The 23,973-nt window shown below is 40.5% G+C and overlaps 1 protein-coding gene and 1 non-coding gene across 2 annotated transcripts in view; one reads left to right on the top strand and one right to left on the bottom strand.

Moving 5' to 3' along the window:
- LOC145443384 (uncharacterized) overlaps window positions 1-23,755 on the bottom strand; it is a 37,145-nt gene extending 13,390 nt beyond the window's left edge. The window contains exons 1-6 of the mRNA XM_080321360.1: window positions 23,513-23,755; window positions 20,077-20,276; window positions 17,291-17,455; window positions 16,919-17,020; window positions 3,155-3,280; window positions 1,730-1,859 (exon numbers count right to left, since the gene is read on the bottom strand). Coding sequence (XP_080177486.1) covers window positions 1,730-1,859; window positions 3,155-3,280; window positions 16,919-17,020; window positions 17,291-17,455; window positions 20,077-20,276; window positions 23,513-23,630 — 841 coding nt within the window. The 5' untranslated portion in view covers window positions 23,631-23,755. The remainder of the gene's footprint in view (window positions 1-1,729; window positions 1,860-3,154; window positions 3,281-16,918; window positions 17,021-17,290; window positions 17,456-20,076; window positions 20,277-23,512) is intronic.
- Trnap-ugg (transfer RNA proline (anticodon UGG)) lies at window positions 1,309-1,380 on the top strand. The gene has a single exon. It is a non-coding gene; the product is annotated as a tRNA-Pro (tRNA).
- Window positions 23,756-23,973: the final 218 nt, after the last annotated feature.

The following is a 23,973-nucleotide window of genomic DNA, read 5'->3' as shown; positions in this document are numbered from 1 at the left end:
CATTGTGTCATAACGCAGTGAGATGCAGATAACCCATCATATAACTCCTTGTTAAGCAAATCAAGGAGAATAGAACCATACTAGAAATAGTTTAAATAGCATGTTTTTAAATCAATCCTTAACATTTTGACGCAATATTTGATAAAAGTTCCATTGGTATGAAAAATAGAGAAAAGTTGCAAAAAGTTGCACTATAAAATCCCTCCAGACAGCAGCTTAAAACATCATAATACATAGATTCTGAGTATCTAGGAAGCTGTAGGAAGCTGTAGGAAGTTGTAAAAAAGTTGCAAAAGTTGCAAAAACTTGCCCTGCGGTGATTACTATCACATTAAAATGTGAGTCTGTAAAACATGTTAAAGGATAATCGAATAGTATACCATACGGTATTCATATTGAAATGAACCCTAATATTTCGGGGACATTCGTCAGGGGTAATCGTCCGCAACTAGTAGAGAATTGGAAATATATTTTGTGATACGATTGTTGATATACAATGTTATTTCCTGACGAGCGTCCGCCGAATCTTATCTCAGTGGTGTCAAAGTACCTTATGTTCATTTTACAAATCCCCAATTAACTTTGATGCACTGTTTGACGTAATCATAGCCAAGATATGACCATTTCTTTTCTTTTAAAATTGGATCTTGAAAATTGGAAAACTGGACATAAGCTAATTTGATACCACTGCGGCGAAATATTCGGGTTCATTTCAATATGAATATACTATTCAGTTGAATATTGAAGCTGTGAACCTCCAAGAAGCTCAAAGAATAATCAAAATGAACTATGTAGTTGTAACAGCTGTCCCAGCAGGCTGCCAATAATCTTCTCACGCACCCCTGCACCCAACCTCATTTCCCTTGACCTTAATCTTATTGACAAAGTAGTCTGCGATGCGAAGCACATAATTTGACAGATCGCCAAGTTCACCGGGCGTGCCCGCGCTACAGTCGTAGAATCGTATGGACAAAAAGACAATTAGATTCATTTCTCTTTATTCTTTCTATACTTGGTAATATATTGCAGTATGATTTGATCCTGGTAAATCTACAAGCTTCTGACCACTACTTACTACTATTTCGCTGTTCTGTGTTAACAAAGAAAGCTCCTTGGATCTGCGTGTGTGATCAGGATTGCAAGAGAACTCAGAGCCGTCATTACTCATTAGTCAGTCGGCTAGTGCGTGCAACAGGAACTGTAGCATTGACTCCAATCAAGCACTATCTATAATTCTATATACCAGCTCTTGCAACACGTCGTTGCATCGACCGCTACACTATGGAGAGAGTAATAATTTCTCTCGTCGGCTCGTTGGTCTAGGGGTATGATTCTCGCTTTGGGTGCGAGAGGTCCCGGGTTCAAATCCCGGACGAGCCCACTTTTTGCTTCTGTTATTTTATCACACTCGAATCAAACGAAGCCGGTTTCAATCACACAGTATCTAGTTGCATCTTAAAAGGTGCATACCTGTACTGTACACCGTAACTTTTAAAGCTAATATAGAAAACGTGTAACCTATAGCAGTCCTATACCACCATTAATTCGGTTAGTACTGTTATCTCGCATTCACGGTTTTCTAATTTTCAGAATGAACGGCAGGCATGGGTTTATCCCATGAATATAATATATCAAGAATCAATGTTGTTTCCCTCAAATTCAAGCATACACACTCATATTACATCATAGGCAGCTGAGTAATTATTTCACAGAAGTTCGCTAGTTTTACCTTTCCCAGCTATGTGTGGATGGTACAGCGCCGCTCTTCCTTGTTTGACCTTCTTGCGAGCTATCCTCATGTCTGCTTCTCTCTTGTGTCTTGATTCCCTCACCTGCACCTCCAACTGTAGCTTCTGTTGCTGCATGTGAAATAAAGAGTCATCACTAGGGCAAGTTTTTTCAACTTTTGCATCTTTTTTTACAACTGCCGGCAGCTTCCTAAATATTCAGAAGTTATGTAGTATGGTGTTTAAAGCTATTTGGAGGAATCTTATATTGCAACTTTTTTTAAACTTTTCTCCATTTTTTTCATACAACTTTTTGCACGTTTTTTTGATTTTAATGTAAAAATTTTTACTGGTAATATTTGACACTTATGTAAATAGATCGCTTGATTATTCATTGTCATTTAAATTGAGGTAGCCTACTTTCTGATTTGACGGGCTAGACCACCGAAAAGTATATTTTTACTGGGTCAATTTTTTCAGGCTTTTGGTTTCGTTGCAGTCGCCAACACTGAGTTTTGCTACAGTGCCCTGGATACTGATCGACTCGATTATCTCATACCCTAATAATTTCTATGAACTTGTCCATAAATGTAACTTTTTCGCGCTTTTTATGAAAAGGAAATTCCACTTTCCACGGATTTGACAACAACAAAAGTTGCCCTAGTCATCACCATAAAGGTGGTCGAACTAGTCAATGTTGCCACCGTCAAGTAGAAGGGACGTGGTAAATTTCTATACTTACTGGTAGAAGTAACGACTGCTAAAACAAGTCTGAGTGGAATTATAAAATAACTGGTCTGAAAAGAAAGTAAGTAGTTTCAAAAAGTGAATTAGTTAGAGGAGTGTCATACTTTTAGCAGTTGATCGATGTTGGTTACTTCAGGAATTACGAAATGTATCGAAGCGACTATAATGTAGGGTTAGGCTACCATATGTCCTGATTTAGGAGGATTTTCCTCCTTTTTCTGGAAATCTAAAATGTCCTCCGAGGACGCCTAAATGTCCTCCTTTAAAGCTTTGATAGCTAGAAAATGCCATAAATGACGCGAAGTCTGTAATGTCGTAAAACGTACGAGCGGGTCATTCGGGAGTAAGACTGGAAAATGACATTTTTAAATCAATACAAGTCTGTTTGTACAAATTTTAGAATCAGAAGTTTTATGGTCTGGTAATCTGACTTTTATGTTTGTAAAAAGTGTCCTTCTATCCGGATTCCAAAATATGGTTACCCTACGTACATTGTCTAGTGATGTTTATATAGCTGGCATGATGCTAATGAAAGACAACCGATTGTATGCTAAGGGAATATATAGTCGTATGTCTAGTAATCATATGTATGTTGCCTGGGCGACAGGCCGCGTCATAAGTGCGACATTGTAAGAATTATAAAAACAGGAAAAAATTCAAGTTACGCAAACAATTCTTACCAGAGTAAGATCTCTTTCGATGAATGACTCTTTCTTCATCTCTATCACGCTTTCAACTTCGCTCCTTTGCAGAAAGATCTTTTTTTCGACATCATTCAAAGTCTTCGGATACTGAACTATCTGTTTCTGAGGATAATAAAGAATTTTTACGAGAGTCCCATCTGTATTGCTCGGCCGCATATCTATAAGTTTACATCGGCCAAACAGCTAATTGATGTTGGATTTGCCTGCAGTGATCGCCTTCTTGGTTAATATACCCCGTATTGGATTCCAGCAACTGGAACAGTGGTTGTTAACCCATGGGTCGTGGAGCGTTCAAAATGAGCCGCGACGACACTCTATAGCTGCGAAACTTCTTGGTCGAAAGGCAGGAGGGGTGCCTTTATTTTGTGCTAGGAAACTTATGAAAACTTATGAAACTTATGAAAACTTATGAAAACTTATGAAACTTATGAAACTTATGAAACTTATGAAACTTATGAAAACTTATGAAAACTTATGAAACTTATGAAAACTTATGAAAACTTATGAAACTAATGAAACTTATGAAAACTTATGAAAATTGTGGAAACTTATGAAACTTATGAAAACTTATGAAACTTATGAAAACTTATGAAACTTATGAAAACTTATGAAAATTGTGGAAACTTATGAAACTTATGAAAACTTATGAAACTTATGAAAACTTATGAAACTTATGAAACTTATGGGAACTTATGAAACTTATGAAAACTTATGAAACTTATGGAAACTTATGAATATAAAGAGCTCTTGGATGAAGAGCCGTTTAACATACAATTTAAGAATATCTTCCTATTGAAATGAACCCGATTATTTTCGGCTGAAACACGTCAGGGGTAATCGTCAGTAGCTAGTAGAGAATTGAAAAGAACACTGTAAAGCAACAATCGCAATGACATAATGAATACAAGCCAATAAATAATCAATCAATTTGAGTTGAAACCGTCCAGATATGTCGTACCTCATTGTCATCGCATATGTGCTGTGTCGATGTTTGATATGAACGCATGGCATCCCGCACACCAATGCTACTTAGCCTATTTCATAGCGTAATGGTGAGAATTCAGTATGCATACACCCGCTTCATCTTATACCATAAACCTGACTGGAAAGAAAATTTATTACCGTGAATTATACTAGACTCATTCACCTTTACTTTGCTTCAATTTATTTCGAATGCCAAGTGAAAACCGTGGGCGTTGTCAGTGTGAAGTAGGATAACTCGGAAAATTTTCACGTACAGTTCTGGAAATTGAGATAAGTTCAGTTCATAACATAACAAGTCAGAGCTATTTGTCATAAGCACGAGAATGGCAAATGTCCGTACAGCAACCTCGGTTCGTTTCGTACTATACAGTTCAGTAGTATTTTCCGGAAAACCAGAAGTAGATTAGATTCAAAATTGTAAAGCCTTGAAAAATATCAGAAATAAATTAGAGATTACCAGCATTTCGCTCCAAGTAGACAATTATGTCGGAATCAGGGTATCTGGTATTCTCCTAAATTAACATTGCAATTTACATAAACATTGTTCGTAATTGTGGAAGAATTAAAGCTTCGTCCGGAGAGTTAGCATTTTTTATTTAATCTGTTGTGAAGAACAGAGAGTACATCAAAACAATGAGACGTCTACCAGCGCATCTGAGATTTTGTGCACATTGCGCAATCTTCAACTTTCCCCGCGCGGCAATCAAATTGGGTCACGCGTTGCGACACAGTCGCGTTTGCTGATTGACGCTGAATTGGTATCTTGGAAATACTAGTCGACGTCAATGCCACTCAAGTATTTGGATAGACTATGCTTTAAGACCTTTTTGGTTCGCGATATTATTGAACATACTAGCGAAGTCGTGATACACTGATATGTGACGTATGAATATGTTGTTACTTATCGTTCCCAATGATTATGATTTTAAAAATTATATGTAGAATTGTAGATAGCATCACTGCACATCGACCAATCATCGCTGATGCGCGATTGCCCATTGCCATCCATCGTTTCTCTGGTTAAACCTCTAATGAGTCTAGTCTCGTTGTCTCCTGGCACCAGTCACAAGCGTGTATCACCAGTACCAATATCCATGCCTGTAAACGGGTAGGGTAACAGCAGAAACGAAATCAGTCGTGAAAATCGATCACTACTCAACTCGACGAGTACTCATTTAGCGGATCACCGATCCGTTGAGGCAATTTCAAATTCGGGAGAATCCGAATTACGCTATCTCATCCTTGACTCCTTTCCGATATTTTTCAGTTTTTAGTGAGTTCACAAGTAAGCGAAAAAAACATTTTATTGAAAGATATAGCAACATGTAAAACGAAACTTAACTGAACGAAAGTTTGCAGAAAGGTACGACGAATAACGGAAAGATGCCAATATAAACACGGCTATCATTATTTGGCAGACACTAATTCGAAACCCAGAAAATTTCCGCCATTCGTATACCTAAAATGAAAATCGGAACTTGCAGCAGAATTCGAAGTACAAATATAAACACGGAATGTACAGTGCTATGTTCCACATCTCACCGAACTTTTCGTTTACATTTAGTTTGTCCTGGTTTGCTACCACTTCGTTTAGAAGGATTATGTGCCAATAATTGGCCATCAGTGGATTGGGATAAGGATCTTGTCAGCTTATAGACTGCCGGGGCGGGAAAAGCCATTAATTGCTGAAATGAACGGTCTTGCTCGTTTTCTGGCATGTCGTCCCAATCCCAAGGCGATACCAAATACTTTTTACAATTCTCGGCAAGGGTAAATGTACCACGGCCCGTGATACTCTTTCGCACATCCAAGTATTGTGAAGTGATCGCCGATTTTAGTAAATGAATTAGGTCTGGTAACTTTTTCTTTTTCCAGTCTGTCAGTCGTTTGAGAACATGATTCATGCTCTCGCAGTTGTTATTGGTGAACCATTGGTGTTCGACGCCCAAAAAGCTACGCATACGCCAGACCTTGTTCTTCAACAAAGGTAGCAATCTATTTTGTAGGTATGGATTAAGCGTTGGGCAGATGCCATGGCACCTAGTCACTAGGTCTTTTTGTCTGCGATCAAATTCCATTTCGTCTTTGCTGAACAAAAGATTGAAGACTTGATTTACCAGGCTTTTTCTTAAATGCTTGCTTGTACCGATGTCGTGCTGAAGTTTGTCGACCAAATTCGTTTTTAAATGATTGACGCAGAGAACATGTTTGCAGTTTTTGAACGAGTTTTCGATGGCCGAGTGTAGTGCAATTTCGTCGTCTGTCCCCACGACAAGCCGATCAAAAGTACCTCCTATAGCGGAGCTGAGATGATTAAAGAAGTCGTTGAATGTCCCTCTATCTGAACTATGGTGGAGATATATTGGACCGATAAAAATAGGATTTTCCTGCGTTCTGGTGCTCATCATCTTCAGGTTTTTGAAAACTGCTACGGTAACGTACACATTGCCCAGGTTGTAAGTCTTATCAATTCCAAGTACGGTTTTTCCAGTACAACACATTTTTTTAATATCTGTTATTTGGTCATCGGTGTACATGATTATGCTAGATGCTTTCCCTGGAGAATGGATGACTCTTCTCACAAATCTTTCCGTGTGCATCATGTTAACGACATCCAAAAGTTCGTCTGCATAACATTTTCGCGGCAGGCTATTGTGCCCTTCTTTGCTGACCTTGTCCCGGTGCTTAGTTTGGTGAATTTGATTTATATTTCGAGGCATTTGCGAGATACTTTCAGATTCATTTTGAAGATCAACGTAAATGCGCTTTCCAGTTCCATATTTAACCTTTTCTTTTATCTTATCAATAACGCTCGGCGGAGTGCGGGTGTAATTCTGAAGATTGACAGAGCTGTTTCCATGTGAACCGCAGTCCCCAGAAATACCCTTGTACTCCACGACACACACATTACATGGTTCCGACGGTCCACTCTTAATCCAGCTTATACGTTTTTCGTAACCAGGGTTGTTCTTTGATTTAGCGTAGTATCGCCCAACCGTGATAACGTCACCCGGACAAGGCTGCGGTGATAACGGCAAATACTCCTTCATCCGCAGTGTACAAATGGCACCGTTGTGGCAACGCGGCTTGTATACGTACTTGAGTCGGTTGTCGACCTTCAAGTAATACGAATATGTCTGCATGGTTTTTGTCCAAGCTCCCATGTCATCGTAAAATATGCGACGAATCTTGGCAGCCTTTCGTAGTATGTTCGTTGTGAAATCTATCATAATGTAACAATTGTCTTTGCGTCCTGAAGGCATCTTCGAAAGAGCATTTTTGCAATCCATAATTTTGTTAACTGCCTCCTCCGTACTCAAAAACTCGTTAAATGGCAGTTTTGTTATATTTGTTAAAGTCTTGTTAGGTTTAACTGATTCGGGTTTGTCTCCGTCAGCAACTTCTCTCATTTCAGTATTCATCTGTTCACCATTCGTGTGGTCCATAGGCGAATCTTCGCTCGGAATGGTGATGTCTGGCAGCGAATACTTCTGTTCATTAGCAATTACATCGCCATGTTCGTTCCTATGAGATGTTTTGGAGTTGTCTGGTTCGCGTATAATCGGTTTGTCAATGTCGCTTTCCTGATCCTCCAATTTCAGTTTTGATTCGCATGCAAGACCGGGATCACTTGAAGTTAGATCGCTGGTTTTGATCATTGGTACGAAGTGATTCGGTCGAAATGGATAACTTGTCGTAGGCACAGTCGTTTGTGTCCACATGAGAGTCGCGACAGGTCTGGCAGATTTCGATACACCGCGGCCGCAACATTTGCGTGAGAACGGTTCTGTCAAGTATTCGTTTTCCGATGTTGGCGGATAATATGAGCGAATCGCGGAGCCAAGGGCTGCACTCAACGCGTAAATATGCATCATCTCGGACCATTGCCCCGGAATGCATGCTTTTTGTACCAGAAGGGCATAAGGTGATGACACAACTCGAATGTCATCTATAAGGTCTACGAATCCCTCTGCGTCTTCGTCATAATATTTTGGATTCTCAATAATTTCGAGCGCAGTCAGGAGCCTCAAGCGCAAGTGGTGTTTCGCAGTACCGTATAGGGCCAGCGACACTGCGCGATAAAAACAATTCCCATCGCCATCAACGCGCAAAACCGTGTGATCCGTGGTGATAATATAATGAAACTGCTTCAAAATCGTCAATGAAACATCATCCACCAGTGCAGCCTCGTTTGGCATGCTCCGATCAGGCTCGGGTACATTATACAAACGAAGTATTCGTTTTATAGCTGTACAATGTCCCGGATGGGCTCGAATGTGTTCCAATGTCCATCGATAATTGAATCCGCCTTCGAAGAATATACAAGAGTGGCATATGAAAATCTGGCTTTTCCACTTGAAGTTACCGATCTTCGCACAAGAACAGTGAGAGTATCTGTTGCATTCGTAGCATTCGACGAACTCATCGGACTTTGAAAAATCCAGTCCGCACACAGTACAAGGATAAGACATAATCCAAGACGAACATGCAGCGTTGTTGCAAAAAAATACAATAATGTTTGCTATCCTTCCCACTATTGACCTATGATACCGCAAATGATGACACCTGTCTGCTTGCTTCGATTACTGCCGCGCGGGGGTAAGTTGCAAATTTTGCACAAATCTGAAGCGAGGGGACATTGCAATGAGGTGCTTTGATAACTACATGTTAACTCTCTGGTGACGTTGCGATTCTACCTCAAGTACACGTGCAAATGTATCTATATGTGAATTGCAAAATCAGCGTAAGAGACAGCCAGTCACACACACCAGTCAATGGTCACACTAACGTAGTAGGTTGGTATTAATGGTGTTCGACTACTGTGGTCTGGTTATTTTACACCAGGCTAGTGGTATTCCTTATTATGGTTCCTCATACGCCGACTATTATGGTTCGGGGCCGTCGCAAGACACCGCTTATTCGGTTTGTACGACGAGTCCATGCCTACATAAACCCAAAACACGTATGGGTAGGAATACTGGAGTCGACCTCAGCCTGACTCGAATTCACAACCTATTCATTTTGCAGCGGTGGCGTTGTGAATATATTCAGCGAAAATTTGAAATTATGCTTAAAATAACTGTAGTCTAAAGAAAACGATCAATAATCTAAATTATAATCCGTCGGTCTCGATGTGATGTTCATTTGTAAAAATATAATTTCTGTCATGCCGACAACCAATATCCACGCGAACTCGGTTTACCAGACGTATCGCGTGCCGAGAAGGGTTAATCCAGTTTTGTACGATGCGTTGATTGATCGCAGACATACTGGCGCCTGTGAGACAATGCGGTTTTCAAAACCTCATTGCCTTCCTAATTACCATCAAGAAATGAAGTGTCGTCGATGTTCAAGTTTATAAATTCATATTGTAATCAGAACAGTCCCCATTCTCTTATTAGGCGTGCTGGCTATTGGTTACCGCATGGTTTCAAGTATAGTACAAGAAGGCAAAGCCTACTCGCGGTCATCGAATAGGTAAAATAGCTTCGTCAAAGATCACCTCCGCGTGTCTATCGGTGCTCTCAAATCTTCCGGTAGTTTACAGTGTGCTGCTAGCCAAAAAAGGTCGATAATGCTAGGGTGCCGCTGACTATTTTCCATTTACAGAGGGTGCCGCGAGGTTGAAGATTTTGGCAACCACTGGTCTATGTAAATCTTGATTGCCATTATTGCAATCATGATTTTAAAATCCCTATTTGGTATCGAATACCGAGGCAATGGTCTCGCAATAAACTTCGAATCTGAATTAATTTACCTCATGTTTTATAAGTTTCATAATTTCCCATAAGATTCATAAGTTTCTATAAGTTTCATAAGTTTTCATAAGTTTCATAAGTTTCATAAGTTTTCATAAGTTTTCATAAGTTTTCATAAGTTTTCATAAGTTTCATAAGTTTCATAAGTTTTCATAAGTTTCATAAGTTTCCACAATTTTCATAAGTTTTCATAAGTTTCATAAGTTTCATAAGTTTTCATAAGTTTTCATAAGCTTCATAAGTTTCATAAGTTTTCATAAGTTTCATAAGTTTCATAAGTTTTCATAAGTTTTCATAAGTTTTCATAAGTTTTCATAAGTTTCATAAGTTTCATAAGTTTTCATAAGTTTTCATAAGCTTCATAAGTTTCATAAGTTTTCTTAAGTTTCATAAGTTTCATAAGTTTTCATAAGTTTTCATAAGTTTCATAAGTTTCATAAGTTTTCATAAGTTTCATAAGTTTTCATAAGTTTTCATAAGTTTCATAAGTTTTCATAAGTTTCATAAGTTTCCATAATTTTCATAAGTTTCCTAGCACAAAATAAAGGCACCCGGCAGGAGAAATCCATGAGCAATATGCAGTATTCGAAATAAATTAGAGTGATAATGAAGGAATTCAGTTGCTGAGAAAATAAGCGGTTCGGCAAATGCATGAGGTTGATTCGACCGCACTCCGTCGCATCATAACGTCGGTATACTATTTCGGCAAAATCATTGCACTGACGAGACCCAGTAACGTTTTCATCATCATTGATTTATTAGCAGTTTAACAGTTGGTTTATCAGTACAATACACCACCATAATGCGATGCAATGACAAGATAGGAAGCGATTTGGGGTAGTCTATGGAATCAGACACCCACCATTGGCATATGCGATGTAAAGAGGAGGCATGCACACAGAATGAAAAGTAAAAGAAGATAGTATAGAAAAACGCAAGTGACAAAAATGGGGTGGCATGTCATGGAAGGCGAGATCGATAGGTCAGGTTGTGGTCAGGTCGTTTTTGCTGGCGAACAAACGGTTTTAAGCAGGGTTGTAATGACTCGAGTCATGACTCGACTCGAGTCAGACTCGAGTCACGATTTTTTTGTGACTCGACTTGACTCGAGTCATTTTCTGGAAATGGGAAAATGACTCGACTCGACTCGAGTCAATATTTGGATTGACTCGACTTGTACTCGAGTCATTACGCATGACTCGGCCCAAGTCATTGACTCGGCTTAATTTATATGACTTGAAGACGAAGAAATTTGCGAATCGTAATGGCTAGATCAACGATTCTGACGAATTCTGCCGATATCGCTATTTGTCACCACTCCTTTCGTTGCACTCGTCTGATATCAGATATGCCGCCGGGGCCCATTGAGGCACAAGCAATACAAACGGCGGGATTGACAATTATAAACGTTTACATCCCGCCAAACCGTCAAATATCGCGTTCAATGGTAGAGCGGTTGTTTTCAAAATGCGACACAAAAACTATAGTGCTAGGCGATTTTAACGCACATCATCCTACGTGGGGAAGCCAACGTATGAATGGAAACGGACGCCATCTTCACTTCGCTATTAGTTCAATGGATTTGGTAGTGTTGAACACAGATAAACCAACGAGGTTAAATATTGCGATGCCAGATCCTGGATCTACATCTTGACTGGACTTGAGCCTTGCATCGAAAGATGTAGCACACAAGATGTCAACAACGGTCTCGGACCACCTACTGGGCCGTGACCACTACATTATTGCAACGACAGTAAATGTGCGCAGATCCGATTCGACAGAAGGACATTTCACATCGTGGTCACTCCACAGGGCCAAGTGGGAAAAATTTAGAAAAGCAAGTGGCACATACTTCGCAATGATTGAGGAGTCTGGTGACTGTACAGTGGAGGCTATTACCGACGCAATAATATCGTCAGCATCTGACAGCATCCCTCTAACCAGGCCAGTAGTAAAACAGAGCATACCATGGTGGACCAAGGAATGCTCCAAGGCAATTAGACTTGAACGAGCCGCATATTGCAAAATGAAACGCAGCTTCCGAACAGACGACGTTATAGCTTTCAAGCGACGTCGTGCAGAAGCAAGAAAAGTAGTGCTTCAAGCGAAAAAATCTCATTGGCAAGATTTCTGTACTTCATGTGACAGCAACACCAAATTAACACGGGTCTGGCGAGCCATACGCTCCATGAGCGGTAACATATCCTGGAATCATATTCACACACTTCAATCGGACGGCATCGGTATCACCGACAACAGAATGAAAGCAGACGCTATGGGTGCACATTTCGCCTCAATCAGTAGCGGGGACACAATCGATGAACCAACTAAGCGCCGACGTGAACTAGTGAGATCCGAAATAATCGTCCCAGCATTTAACGATTCGAGCGTTCACGAGGAGATTAACTCTCCATTTTCTCTCACAGAGTTAACACGGGTACTCAAACATAGAAAAAGCTCTTCTCCAGGACAGGACAAACTGTGTTACCCCATGTTCACTAACCTGTCCAGCGAATGCAAAAAATATGTCCTAAGGTGTATTAACTCATTATGGTCTGAAGGAAAGTGCCCAAAAATCTGGAAACATTCGATAGTGATACCACTCCTCAAGGCCGACAAAGAACCAAGTAATCCAGCCTCGTATCGACCGATTTCCCTGACAAGTAACTTCTGCAAAATTATGGAACGCATGATATGTAATCGATTACGTTATTGGCTCGAAATGAACAAATTGCTTCACCCGGCACAGAGCCGCTTTCGAACCAATCGATCGTCCAGAGACTCGATCTTGTCACTCCATGACGACGTGTAAAAAGCCCTATGGAATAGGCGATCTGCCGTTGCCGTCTTTCTAGATTTAGAGAAAGCCTACGATCGCATGTGGCGCGGTGGGATGTTAGCAAAACTGGTGAAAATGGGATTCTCGGAAAATATCATAAGATGGATAGACTCTTTCCTATCCGAACGAAACATGCAAGTTAGACTAGGGTCTACATTTTCCATCGAAAATGGTACCCCACAGGGCAGCGTGCTTTCCCCCCTACTCTTCACGGTCATGATGAACGCTCTGCCAGAAAACATTACTTCCAATATCAACCTATTCGCAGATGATATTTGTCTTTGGGAATCCGGACTGGTTATGAATACGCTTTTATCTGACGTACAGAAATCCTTGAACGAAGTATCTAAATGGTGTGACGAGTGGGGTTTCAAAATAAATGTCGAAAAATCAGCGGCTGTTTTATTCACCAGGAAACGCAAAACACCACCGGTTCAGCTGTCAGTGTCGAACTGTCTGCTGCCGGTTAAAAAGAACTACAGATATCTAGGAATCATTTTTGATTCACGACTATCTTACAGACAACACTCGATCTCTGTAGTGAATAAATGCAACAAACGCTTGAACATACTTCGTCTGCTGTGCGGCACACAATGGGGTGCCTCAAAATCAAGTCTTCTCTCATTGTATAGAGCACTTATCCGCTCCGTCTTCGAATATGGCTTTGAAGCATACCTCTTATCTCCAAAATATGTACTCGGAACAATTCGAAAAATTCAAAACAAGCCATTGCGAATATGCAGCGGGGCAATGGGAAGCACTCCCGTCCATGCACTTTTGCACTCGTGCAGGGAATTACCAGTACACATACGCCATTTGCGTGCATGCGCAGTAGTTAGATGTAAAATTGCCGCCAACAATGAAAATATTCGCTCCCGCATTATTGAGGACTCTTGGCCTGAGATATTCCCGGATTCTTCGCTTTTCTGTACTTTCAATATGCTGTCACGACTGCCATTGTTCGAGGAAATCACCATTCGTAAAACGTGCCCAATAGCTCCGTGGTCGGTTGTAAACTGTGTCGTAGATACTCATATGTGTGTACTCACACAGCAAATGGAGAATCCTCTCCAAATTCAGATCGAATGCAAGGAATATATCTGTCATCATTTTCAAAACTAAACGAAGATATTTACTGATGGGTCAAAATCAAAGGAAACGTGTGGCGCAGCATATTATGTTCAGGATTTAGGGGAAGTTGGTAAGTTCACGTTAGACAGAAGAATTTCGATTTTTTCTGCGGAGTTGATTGCAATTCGAGAAGGATTGTCTTGGGCAGTCGAGCAGTGCCCACAATCAGCCGATCTGCTTATTCTCTCGGACAGTCTTAGTGCCTTGGCGGCCATCGAAAATAGCCACACAGAAAACGAAATAATTCGGGAAATTGCCGAAAGATGTGATGTATTATCTTCCAATGCCATCTCAGTTACGTTAATTTGGGTCCCAAGTCACAAGGGGATCAGCGGTAACGAGACTGTTGACAAGCTGGCAAAACAAGCGGCATCCGAGCATACTCACAGCAGCACCATTGAGATTACAGCGAGGGAGTGCCAGTCCCTCATTCAAGAGCATTGCGAGTCCAAATGGAAATCAGAGTTTTTCAGCAATGCAGAGAATTCCTTTTACCCTAATTTGTTCCGAGCCACGAGTATCCATGCCCGGGTGCTATCATTGCCAAGAAGAGCCTACGCTATACTTATCCGTCTGCAAACCGGTCATTGCAAACTGAACTCTCATCTGCATAGATTAGGAATTCACGATACTGGACAGTGCGAAAACTGCGGCGTACCTGAAACCGTTGAGCATTTCGTCATTCACTGCACCAAGTATGAAGGCTCTCGACAGTATCTGCGAGACCAAATTAGAAACGCCTTTCCTTTCCGCTTGGAAACATTACTGGTCAATCCTCTTACCATGGGCACTCTCATAGAATATGCCCTACTAACCGGCCGAGAGTTATAAAGACATAAAATGATATATGATACTCGCATCATAGATCTGGTGCAAAAGACCATTAGCAGTCGACCAATATTACACTTATACAACAACAACAAGATATGCCGCCGTAAAAACATCAGGCAATGGTACATAGTAGCAATGCATTGCACAAAATCATTCAGTGATGAAGAGGTAATAAATCCTCCGCAATCAAAGTACTCAAGACTTTTCAATTATACAAGCAAATAATCGAAGCAAAGTTAAGTTAGAGTCAATGCAATGACTCAGATGGTCAAGTACTTGGAAGAGACTGATAAGCCCATGTGTAGATTTGAGGGCGATGATTCTTTGCATTTTAGGGTGACTAGAAAGAATGAGTATCCAATGCTCTTAACTGAGGTTCAAAAATGCTTGTCAATTCCTGCACTTAGTGCACCAGTGCAACGTGTAAGATGTGTATTTATTCCAAGGGTATGCCGATTTAATATATTTGAGGATCTCTTTTCCACTTTGGTATTTTTGAAGTGTAACTCAACATTGATTTGATCTGCCGTCTGTGAAAACACACAATACACTCCGTCCATTTGACGTTTTGTTAGGTATGTGCATTGTGCACGTGAGTAATAATGAATGACTAATGTTGTGCGATGTTTGTACAATAGGTCTGCGGGGCTGTTCAAAAAGAACTTCTGTTTTATTTTACTGGATGGCTACTTGATAAAATTTTGACGTTGCATTAAAAGAACACTGTATCTGGCTAAATTTTAGAAAGTAGAATCAATGATATGCGAGGAGAAAATTTTGAATTTGAAAATTAATGGAGTATTTTTAGTGAGAAATTCTTTCATATAACATAATAACATACTAGTAGTAAGTCGACTATTTTTTCATATCCAAAATATTCCACTCTAATTAATTCGCTTTTTCTAGTTGGAATTGAGCCAAATTTGCTACTACTTTATCCTACTTAAATAACTTCGATTCTTCCAATTGGAATCGAGCCAAATTTGTTATGAATCATATTTTCAAACAGTCTAACAATATCATGATTCGAAATTATTAAATTATCAAAATTCGAAAATCTTTATTCGTAATTAATCTAAAATTTTCTCACATAGCATTGCTTTCTGCCGGTTAGAAATGTGTCAAATTTGAGTTTTTTTAGGCAATCTAACAATTATGAGAAGAAGCCGGAAAATTCAAAAGAATGTTCTTTAGCAGCCCCGTTGTACAATTATTTCTCCAATAATGTAATTGCGATGTAGTCTGTAATGCAATTGGGAAAACCTTTGGTAGTATAAAAAGGCAGCTGTTCTTTTGTCACTACACAGTGCACATAGCTGCATGCACGCTTTTACAGCATGCTGGCCCGGTGAAAATATCTCTACAAACATGCATCTGTTGATTCTCTATCACCAGATACGTAGACGTGAATTAGTAGGTTCTGTATCTGATAGTATGTAGACATGAATTCGTTGGTTCTCAATCAGCTATTTGTGAGCTGTCGTCGATGTGCTCGTAATAAAAACTGAATGCTTTTATTTGTGACAAGACAGATAAGTTCTAAGTTTAGTCAAGTTATGATATTGTCGGCCTGTCTCCTCTATCTGTAGGATCGGTAGATGAGGCCAGGAACTGTCCGTAATCTGCCTAAATATACATGTGCCAAGACTCTGATAGGGACAAAATAAGCATGCTTGGCAAGCAAGGAATTCGATATCACCCAAGCAGCATTGAAAACATGGGTTGAACATGACTTCAATGCTGTGACTTGGACTCGACTCGAGTCATAACACTATGACTCGGACTTGACCCTTTGAACGGTGACTTGGACTCGGACTCGACTCGGTGATGAATTGAAAATGACTCGACTTGACTCGAGTCAAAACCACAAAAGTAAAATTGACTCGTGACTCGGAACCATGTGACTTGGTTACAACCCTGGTTTTAAGGTATATGACATAGGAAGGTGACTGAAACAAAGAATGTTGATCAATCCTGAACAACCCCATCGTACACGTGGTCAGGGTCGGAGGAAAACAGAACGTAAACCAAGGAAATCAAAAGTCGTCCCTATTGACCAGAGTCATCAAAAGTGAATCGATCAGCACTAACACTCGCTGGACTAGCACCAACTCCGGCATTCGCCATGACAGAGGAACACGAGTCAATTTCTTGTCTTCTTGAGTTATTCACCGATTCTACAGGCGGCACACTTACTTCTACGGTTTGCTTTATTCTGTTGTATAGGATCCGCATCTGTGCTCCCGAAATCAACTTCATGTCGATTGTATTGATGGAGTTTTGCAGTTGTGCGACTGTCTGGAAGTAGTAAAAGGGTATTTAAGACGTATAGCAGTAAAACCTTATTAAAATAGGTGATATATCACTGTAGAGTGTACTAGATATCCACATCAAATGAATATATTGATTTCAAAAGTTGGTCCGTAAATTTATCAGACTATACCTTATTAATTTTCGGATAAAATTATAATCATGCGTATTGAGGAAATATGGCAACGTTGCCGAAAAAGCCATTTCCGCCTACATGATAACTAATAATCGCCATGCTCACAATTGCATCTCAGTCACCTTTTTCACATCAACGGGCACTTCCACCGGTTTCGTATTTCTCGCAATCTCTGCCTCGTCCAGTAACTTTTCTTTCTTCTGCTGCAACGCCGTCCTCTGGTACTTCATAGCGTTATGTTTACGTTTCAGATTGCACACCGTGTTGTCCAGGTCTTTGATAGCAAACTGTAACGGGCGAGGAAACAACGTTGTCAATGCTGCTCGGATACTAGGGCTGTTCCAAAAAAAAACTTTTTCCTCAAATTTCACTGGCAATGTGATAACATTGTGGGGTGTGCAGACAGGATAAAAATTACGTCGGGGCACATGGCCTAGACTTCTCTTAGTACGTCAATCAATCAATCGTCAGATTATATTTTCATCGGCCCAAGACACACACACAATGTACGATGCGATATACAATACACACAATGCGATGTAATGAACAGATAGAGTGGAACAAGTGGGGGTCTCTTGAACTGGCATCCAACTCGACCTAGTGCTCGATGTTATTCTTTATCGTCAACCCTTTCTAGCAGCTATTCCTTTCTCTTTTTCTTTCTCTAACGGGACTTTTTTGTGGGCTTTTTTGTCGCCGCAAGAACAGCGACACGTGGGGCGAGGAGCCCGGAATAACCTCCGATGACGGGAATCGAACGCCGACGCTCACCACTACGCTATCTCCCCAGCCATGGCCATGTTTGTCACATTATCAGAAGGATTGACCAGGCCCACTAATGGTTTTTACTAACGACGTTAGCCCATCAACTGGACTTAAATTTAGTATTTTGCTGATCTGAAAACGACACTTGTTTTTTTGGAAATTTAATGCAACACAAAATACCATTCAAAGTCATCAACTTAATCTCAGATATTTTATCAACGAGCGTGTCTCATGCTACAGTCTTAGCCAAAACAGTGTACGTTCACACCCAAAGGGCCGAAAATTGTGGCACACGAAAACAGAACCTACTAACTCAGAATTATATCACGGTCATAAATCCTAATTTCGATTAAAATCTACGTGATTTATATCGAGGTATAAGTCTGAGGTAGGTTCTGGTTTCGTGTGCCATGGGTGTATATTCACACCCGTATATCAGGGGTGGAAATACACTCTTTCGCTAAGAGTGTACGGATCGAGTCGCACCATTAAACCACAAACTCAATCAATCGGGGTACATATAATATAGTTTATCTTATTTATCTTATTTAAAGAGTAATAAAGTAAACAGCATTTCATTGCACATCGTATTGTGGAATTTTATACAATGTTCCCAACTGAGGTCATCTTTCGAGCGTATGCGGCGGGGTCGACTCGCGGTGATGCGAAAAGTAACTATTTGTGATTCATTACATTCCAGATACTGTAGAATATGTTACTCTGCATGCCGATATCTAAAAGACATCGTTGAAACGGTGCTGACAACCCTACCTTGGATTTGGGTGTCCTAGCTGTTTATTAAAATGATCTCTGTATCTTTCAATCCAGATTGGAAACAATAGAATGCCACTTTACGTCGACATCTAACGGATACCACAAGAATTGTGCTTACAACCCAAAGTTGGAGTTGGATCTCCTTACTGTTTTTTTTTATCTCCGGATTCCAGCCAACAACAACAACAACAATCATTGGGTTTAATTTTCATCTGAACAAGTTACACACCATGTACAATGCGATAAGACACAATGCGATATAATGAACAGATAGGAAGATGCCGAACGACACGCATCAGTAGCGATCCTTTACTTTAACATCCACCTCGGCCTAGAGTGCCCGATGTCACAGTTCTTTTCGATGTTGATCTTTTTTGAAGCCGCGGTCCTTTCAACTAGTTCTTTCCATTCTTTGTGAGTGCTTTCTTTCTTCGGGTCTTTTTTCTGGGCTTTTTTGTCGCCGTAAGAACGGCGACAGCGGGGGAAGAAGAGGCCAGATGAACCTCCGATGGGAATCGTACCCCGTCCGCCGGCGTAGTAGGCACTTATCGTTACCACTGCGCTATCACCGTTCATTACTGTTTCCATCCGGATTGAAAATACAAAGAAATTTCCACATTGATTGACAATAAATTGTGCTAACCGGCACCAACCGCTCCTTATGAGAAAATGCCCGATCCAATAAAATATTTACCTCCGTTGCATCTTGCAACATTAAAACGTTATTGACGTAGATAAGGTTGCATTTAAAACAAACGGTGTTTTAAAACACTTTGTACAAGACATGTTTTAAACAGTGTTACAGTGACCTTTTCAAAATAAATTTGTGCTTTTTCAAGCTGTAAAATTATGCCATAATTGTGTAAATACTTTCCAAAAAACATTTCGTATGAGCCTACGGACAATTACCACCCGATTTAGCCGTCGTATATCGACATGGGATGGTTGGAGCCCTCAAAATAGTCGGTTCAACAGTTAAAATAGCCTACGCAGATATTTCGTCAAATGAGTTATATTTACCCTATATTTTCAATTGTCAATGTCAAACCATTAGGACGTCACAATGGAATATTCGTGACGTCGAGGCTTAAAAACATGTTTTAAATTAGGGCCTTGTTTTAAACATGTTTGTTTTTAATTGATTTTTGTTTTAAACGCAGCCCTAGACGTAGGCCTATATATTTCCGCAATCGATATTTCACAGAAGTAACTTGAAAACGAATATGGGCCATACCGTTATTTCCGACTTGGATTTGAAGGTCAGATATACGATACCCCATTTGGAAGTCACGCTCTATAGATCTGCTTTCGCGGGGGTTCCCACATCCTACTACACAAAATATAGTTCATCTGCAATAAATCCGTCTACCTCCACAGATCGCCTTCGCATCGCCAACGACAGTCGCTTCCTGCCGTAAAGTGTTTCGTTCAATATGTATTTGTCAGTCTGCAAGGACTCGTTAAAGGCTTTACGAAGCCGGGAGTTATACATCCTCAGCTCGGCAATTATGCGGTCATTTTCCTCGCAGGTTTCACCATTCCGTTGTTGAAAAGTGTGTTGCTGGCGGTCTGAACAATGTAAAATATAACGAAAGGTGCCGTCAACAAAAGGATTCGTTATTAGTGAGATAATGGCTAATTTATCTTTAGGTTCGATTACACTAACTTGAGGTTTCCATACTTAGGGATTCCCACGAATATGTATGGTAAGTACGTGTTACAATCACCATCTGAAATTAATTCCTGTACGTACGGCATTCTTAAAATAATATTGTACAGCATGTTTTTTCATATAGATTACCACTTTTTCCTACACCTTTGGAGAGGACGAATATTTTCTAAGCCCCTACCACTTGCTGACTCCGCGTACCCTATATAAGTCAATGCATGCATCTAACACACGGAATTCGCGCACCCTGATACTGTCGAAGCGTGCGTGAATCATCGTTAATGGGGTTATATCCGGGATATCACTGAACAATGTGAACATGGTCGTCGACAAGCACCATGAATACAACCAACAAACACGGAACAGTAGGGCCTAATACAAAGCTGCCCACCGTGTGTAGTGCGCACGCTAGTGGAAATGACATTTATGTGGTGAAGTCGTGAAGACTGCGTGTTGGCAAAACTACAGAACAATCATCACTTTCTGTTTGAACGAATAAAACATATTTGAACTTTCCACAGCATCCATACTTTTATGGCGTCACAATGTGCGATACTCGAATTATCGATTCGACTCGAAACCTAATACTTGATTCAGAATCGACTAACTCAGGTACTCGATTTCGCCCAGCCCTACTCTGGAGTCGACCCCGACGCTCGAAGCATTACCTCGATTGGAAATTCTTTAATACAATTTGCATTGAAATGCCGTTTCCTTTAATACTCTTTAAATTATTATGTATCACGTTAATGTCTTTGACTAGGGTTGCTTAACGCCGATGAAGGGATTGAGACAACACGACTTCTAACCACAAACTATTTTGCTATAATTCTAAATTAAGGCCAAGCTACCTTCTACGTTTCATAATTGTCGATTTCAAATCAAAAGCGTAATGGGAACTGACTTGCTACTTTTACTATCCCTAACGACTTGAATCAGGGGTGGCCAACCTTTTCGGCCAGAGGGCCACATGCAATTGACGAACCAGCGCGCGGGTCAAAGTTTATAGGTCAATAATTTTGTTACTTGAGTATATTGCGGGTCTGCTGTATATCGCTAGGAAAAGTTCGCAAGGATTGAACTATTCGGCGCCTGGACATATCGATATCGAAAGCTTCGGCCGACATGCGTCAATCATTTTGTACCTAGGTTTCATCGTCGACGGTCTTTCTGCACGCAAGGTCGCATGTTGGACGACACTTTCTCTCGTAATTGCGAATACAGCTAGACTGAATCTGGTACATCGCAGGCGTTCTTTCATTTTCAGGAGGGGGTGACAATATATTAAATGCAAGAAATCGAGTGACATCATATTGCAGTAAGGGGGAATAAAATTTGTACTTTAGATAAATCTACCGCACAATATTCCGCTTTATTGTAATGTACGACGATCTACCAAAAATGTTACTGCTGGCCCATGGATCTGCCAGTGCGTCGGAACTGGTATTTTAGTCGTCGCATCCCAAGTGCCGCGGCCAGACTAATCAAATTTTGGGTTGGTCTTGCAAGTGCACAATCTGGGCAATGCATTTTTGATAATATTACTAATTCCGAGAATCACCCCGCAGGCCACGGGTTGGCCGTTCTTTCCACTTAAATCTAAGCACAGTGTCTCGGCAAGGCGTAGGGTGTGAATTAAACGAATTCGTTGGAGAAATGAAATTATGAAAATGTACATTGTGCAGTGATTTAATAGCATAACCCAGCATATCATAGCTTTAATGCATCACGCTTAATGACTATTAGCGCAGTCGATATGAAAGTTCAACTGCTCGGAAATAACACAACATAAAATCTCATGACAGAGCGAGCAAAGCTAAAGTCAATAAAAGTTTCGGATTTACTAGCATCATGCTTGTTGACAATATCCACATCTTCATTGATATCCAACCGCATATATGCACTTATGCAGGGCATTGTATGGCTTGGTTTGGAACTGTAGTTTGGTATGAAACTCAATTACCGTATGAATTAAGGAAATTTCCAAGTATGGTATGGATATTTCTTTCCATACTTCCATACTTTGGCAATTTTGCCAGAACTATGAGGATGACCCAACTTCGATTTATCAAATCGATTGCATACCTCGCAGAAAATCGTTAACCGACAGGTCTATGTTCATATCTCATATTGCGACTCATAATCACCCACACCGGTCGACGCTTTGAATGCAGCTGATACATGAACATTTATATCAATTTGTTGAACCTGCACTTTGCTCGGATGATCATCACACAATATCTAATTGATATGAACATGATTCTAATTCAAAAAAAATTGACTTGTCTCGGAGTGACGTTACGCCACGCCGGCCTTCAACAGGCATTGTAACTTCATGACATCTGATTATCATTGATAAAAGAATGGACACCCGGATGTTGCCAAACGAAGCTAATGAGTATGACCCACACATTGGCGGGGTCGGACATTTGATCCGCCGTCGCAAAATCCCAGTGTGATTGCAGCGATGTAAGATTGTATTCGAACATATATAGACATTTGGAACGCCGAACACCGGAAAATGTTTATAAACTAAAAATACAATATAATCTGAGAGGTTGGGCAACTGCGAAAGTATGGAAAAGGTATCAAATCTGATATGGAAGAATGTTGCTACGGTATGCAAAATTGAAAGAATGGCATGGAGCGATTAAGGCAGGTATGGAGTATGGAAATATCCCATTCCATTCCAGATACCTTGCCCGGCCTATACATAGTGCAATTTGGCGAGTGTCTTGACAAATCTGGCAATGCAGGCTTTCGTGTAATGAGAGACAGTTTTACGACATTGTACGTACACCCTCTTTGACCGTAGTGCGCCAAAGGCCAAAAGTGATAGTTGATAAGCTCTGCAACGTTTCAGTAAATTCATTTAATACACAACAACAATAAACCCGTCTCCTGAAAAGCCTACATGTGCTCTGCGATGTGTAGTGTCTAGTAGTGGACTAAAGTAGAACTGGACACTGGACAGTGCTACAAGTCGGTAGATTGAGAAACAAGCAAGGTTACCTGATAAATGGCCACAAATGTTGAAGCACCACGAAAACGACATTTATGAATATGTATTTTTCTCACATAGGCATTGATATCACGGATACTTAACACTGGAATTCAGCGGATCTATCGCACCAACCTTTCATCTTAATCTTTCCCTTGTATTCGGTTATCAGCTCCATAACCGACGTTTTTCTCGTTGCTCTTCGTACTCTTTTAGATATCGATTCCCGGTGGGAATGTTGCGAAGACATCATCTTGCTTGTTGCGTCGATACAACCGACTATTTCGGTCAGTGGCAGTTCGGAATATTTCGGTTGAGACGTCGTTCGCTGGACGATTACTCTATCCAGGGCATTCACGTCGTGAAAGACTAGTTCTGAAATTTAGTGATATCTAAATTTTGCGATCATTGTTACGTGACAAAGAGAGCTGATTTCGCAAATTTGATCCGCTGAGCAAATCATCCCCTATTTGCCACCAACCAATGATGGCGCAAACGCGCGTGTCATCACAAATCATATGTATGACCTTAGTGTATGTCATGACCTCCGGGGATCCCTTGAGACTGACTCAAGGAACCCCTGGGGTTCGTGGGAA

The sequence above is a fragment of the Botryllus schlosseri genome, chromosome 7 (assembly GCF_051294905.1).
Source record: "Botryllus schlosseri isolate E-star chromosome 7, Bs_hap1, whole genome shotgun sequence".
NCBI lineage: Eukaryota > Metazoa > Chordata > Ascidiacea > Stolidobranchia > Styelidae > Botryllus > Botryllus schlosseri.
This window is presented reverse-complemented; position numbering and strand designations above follow the sequence as displayed.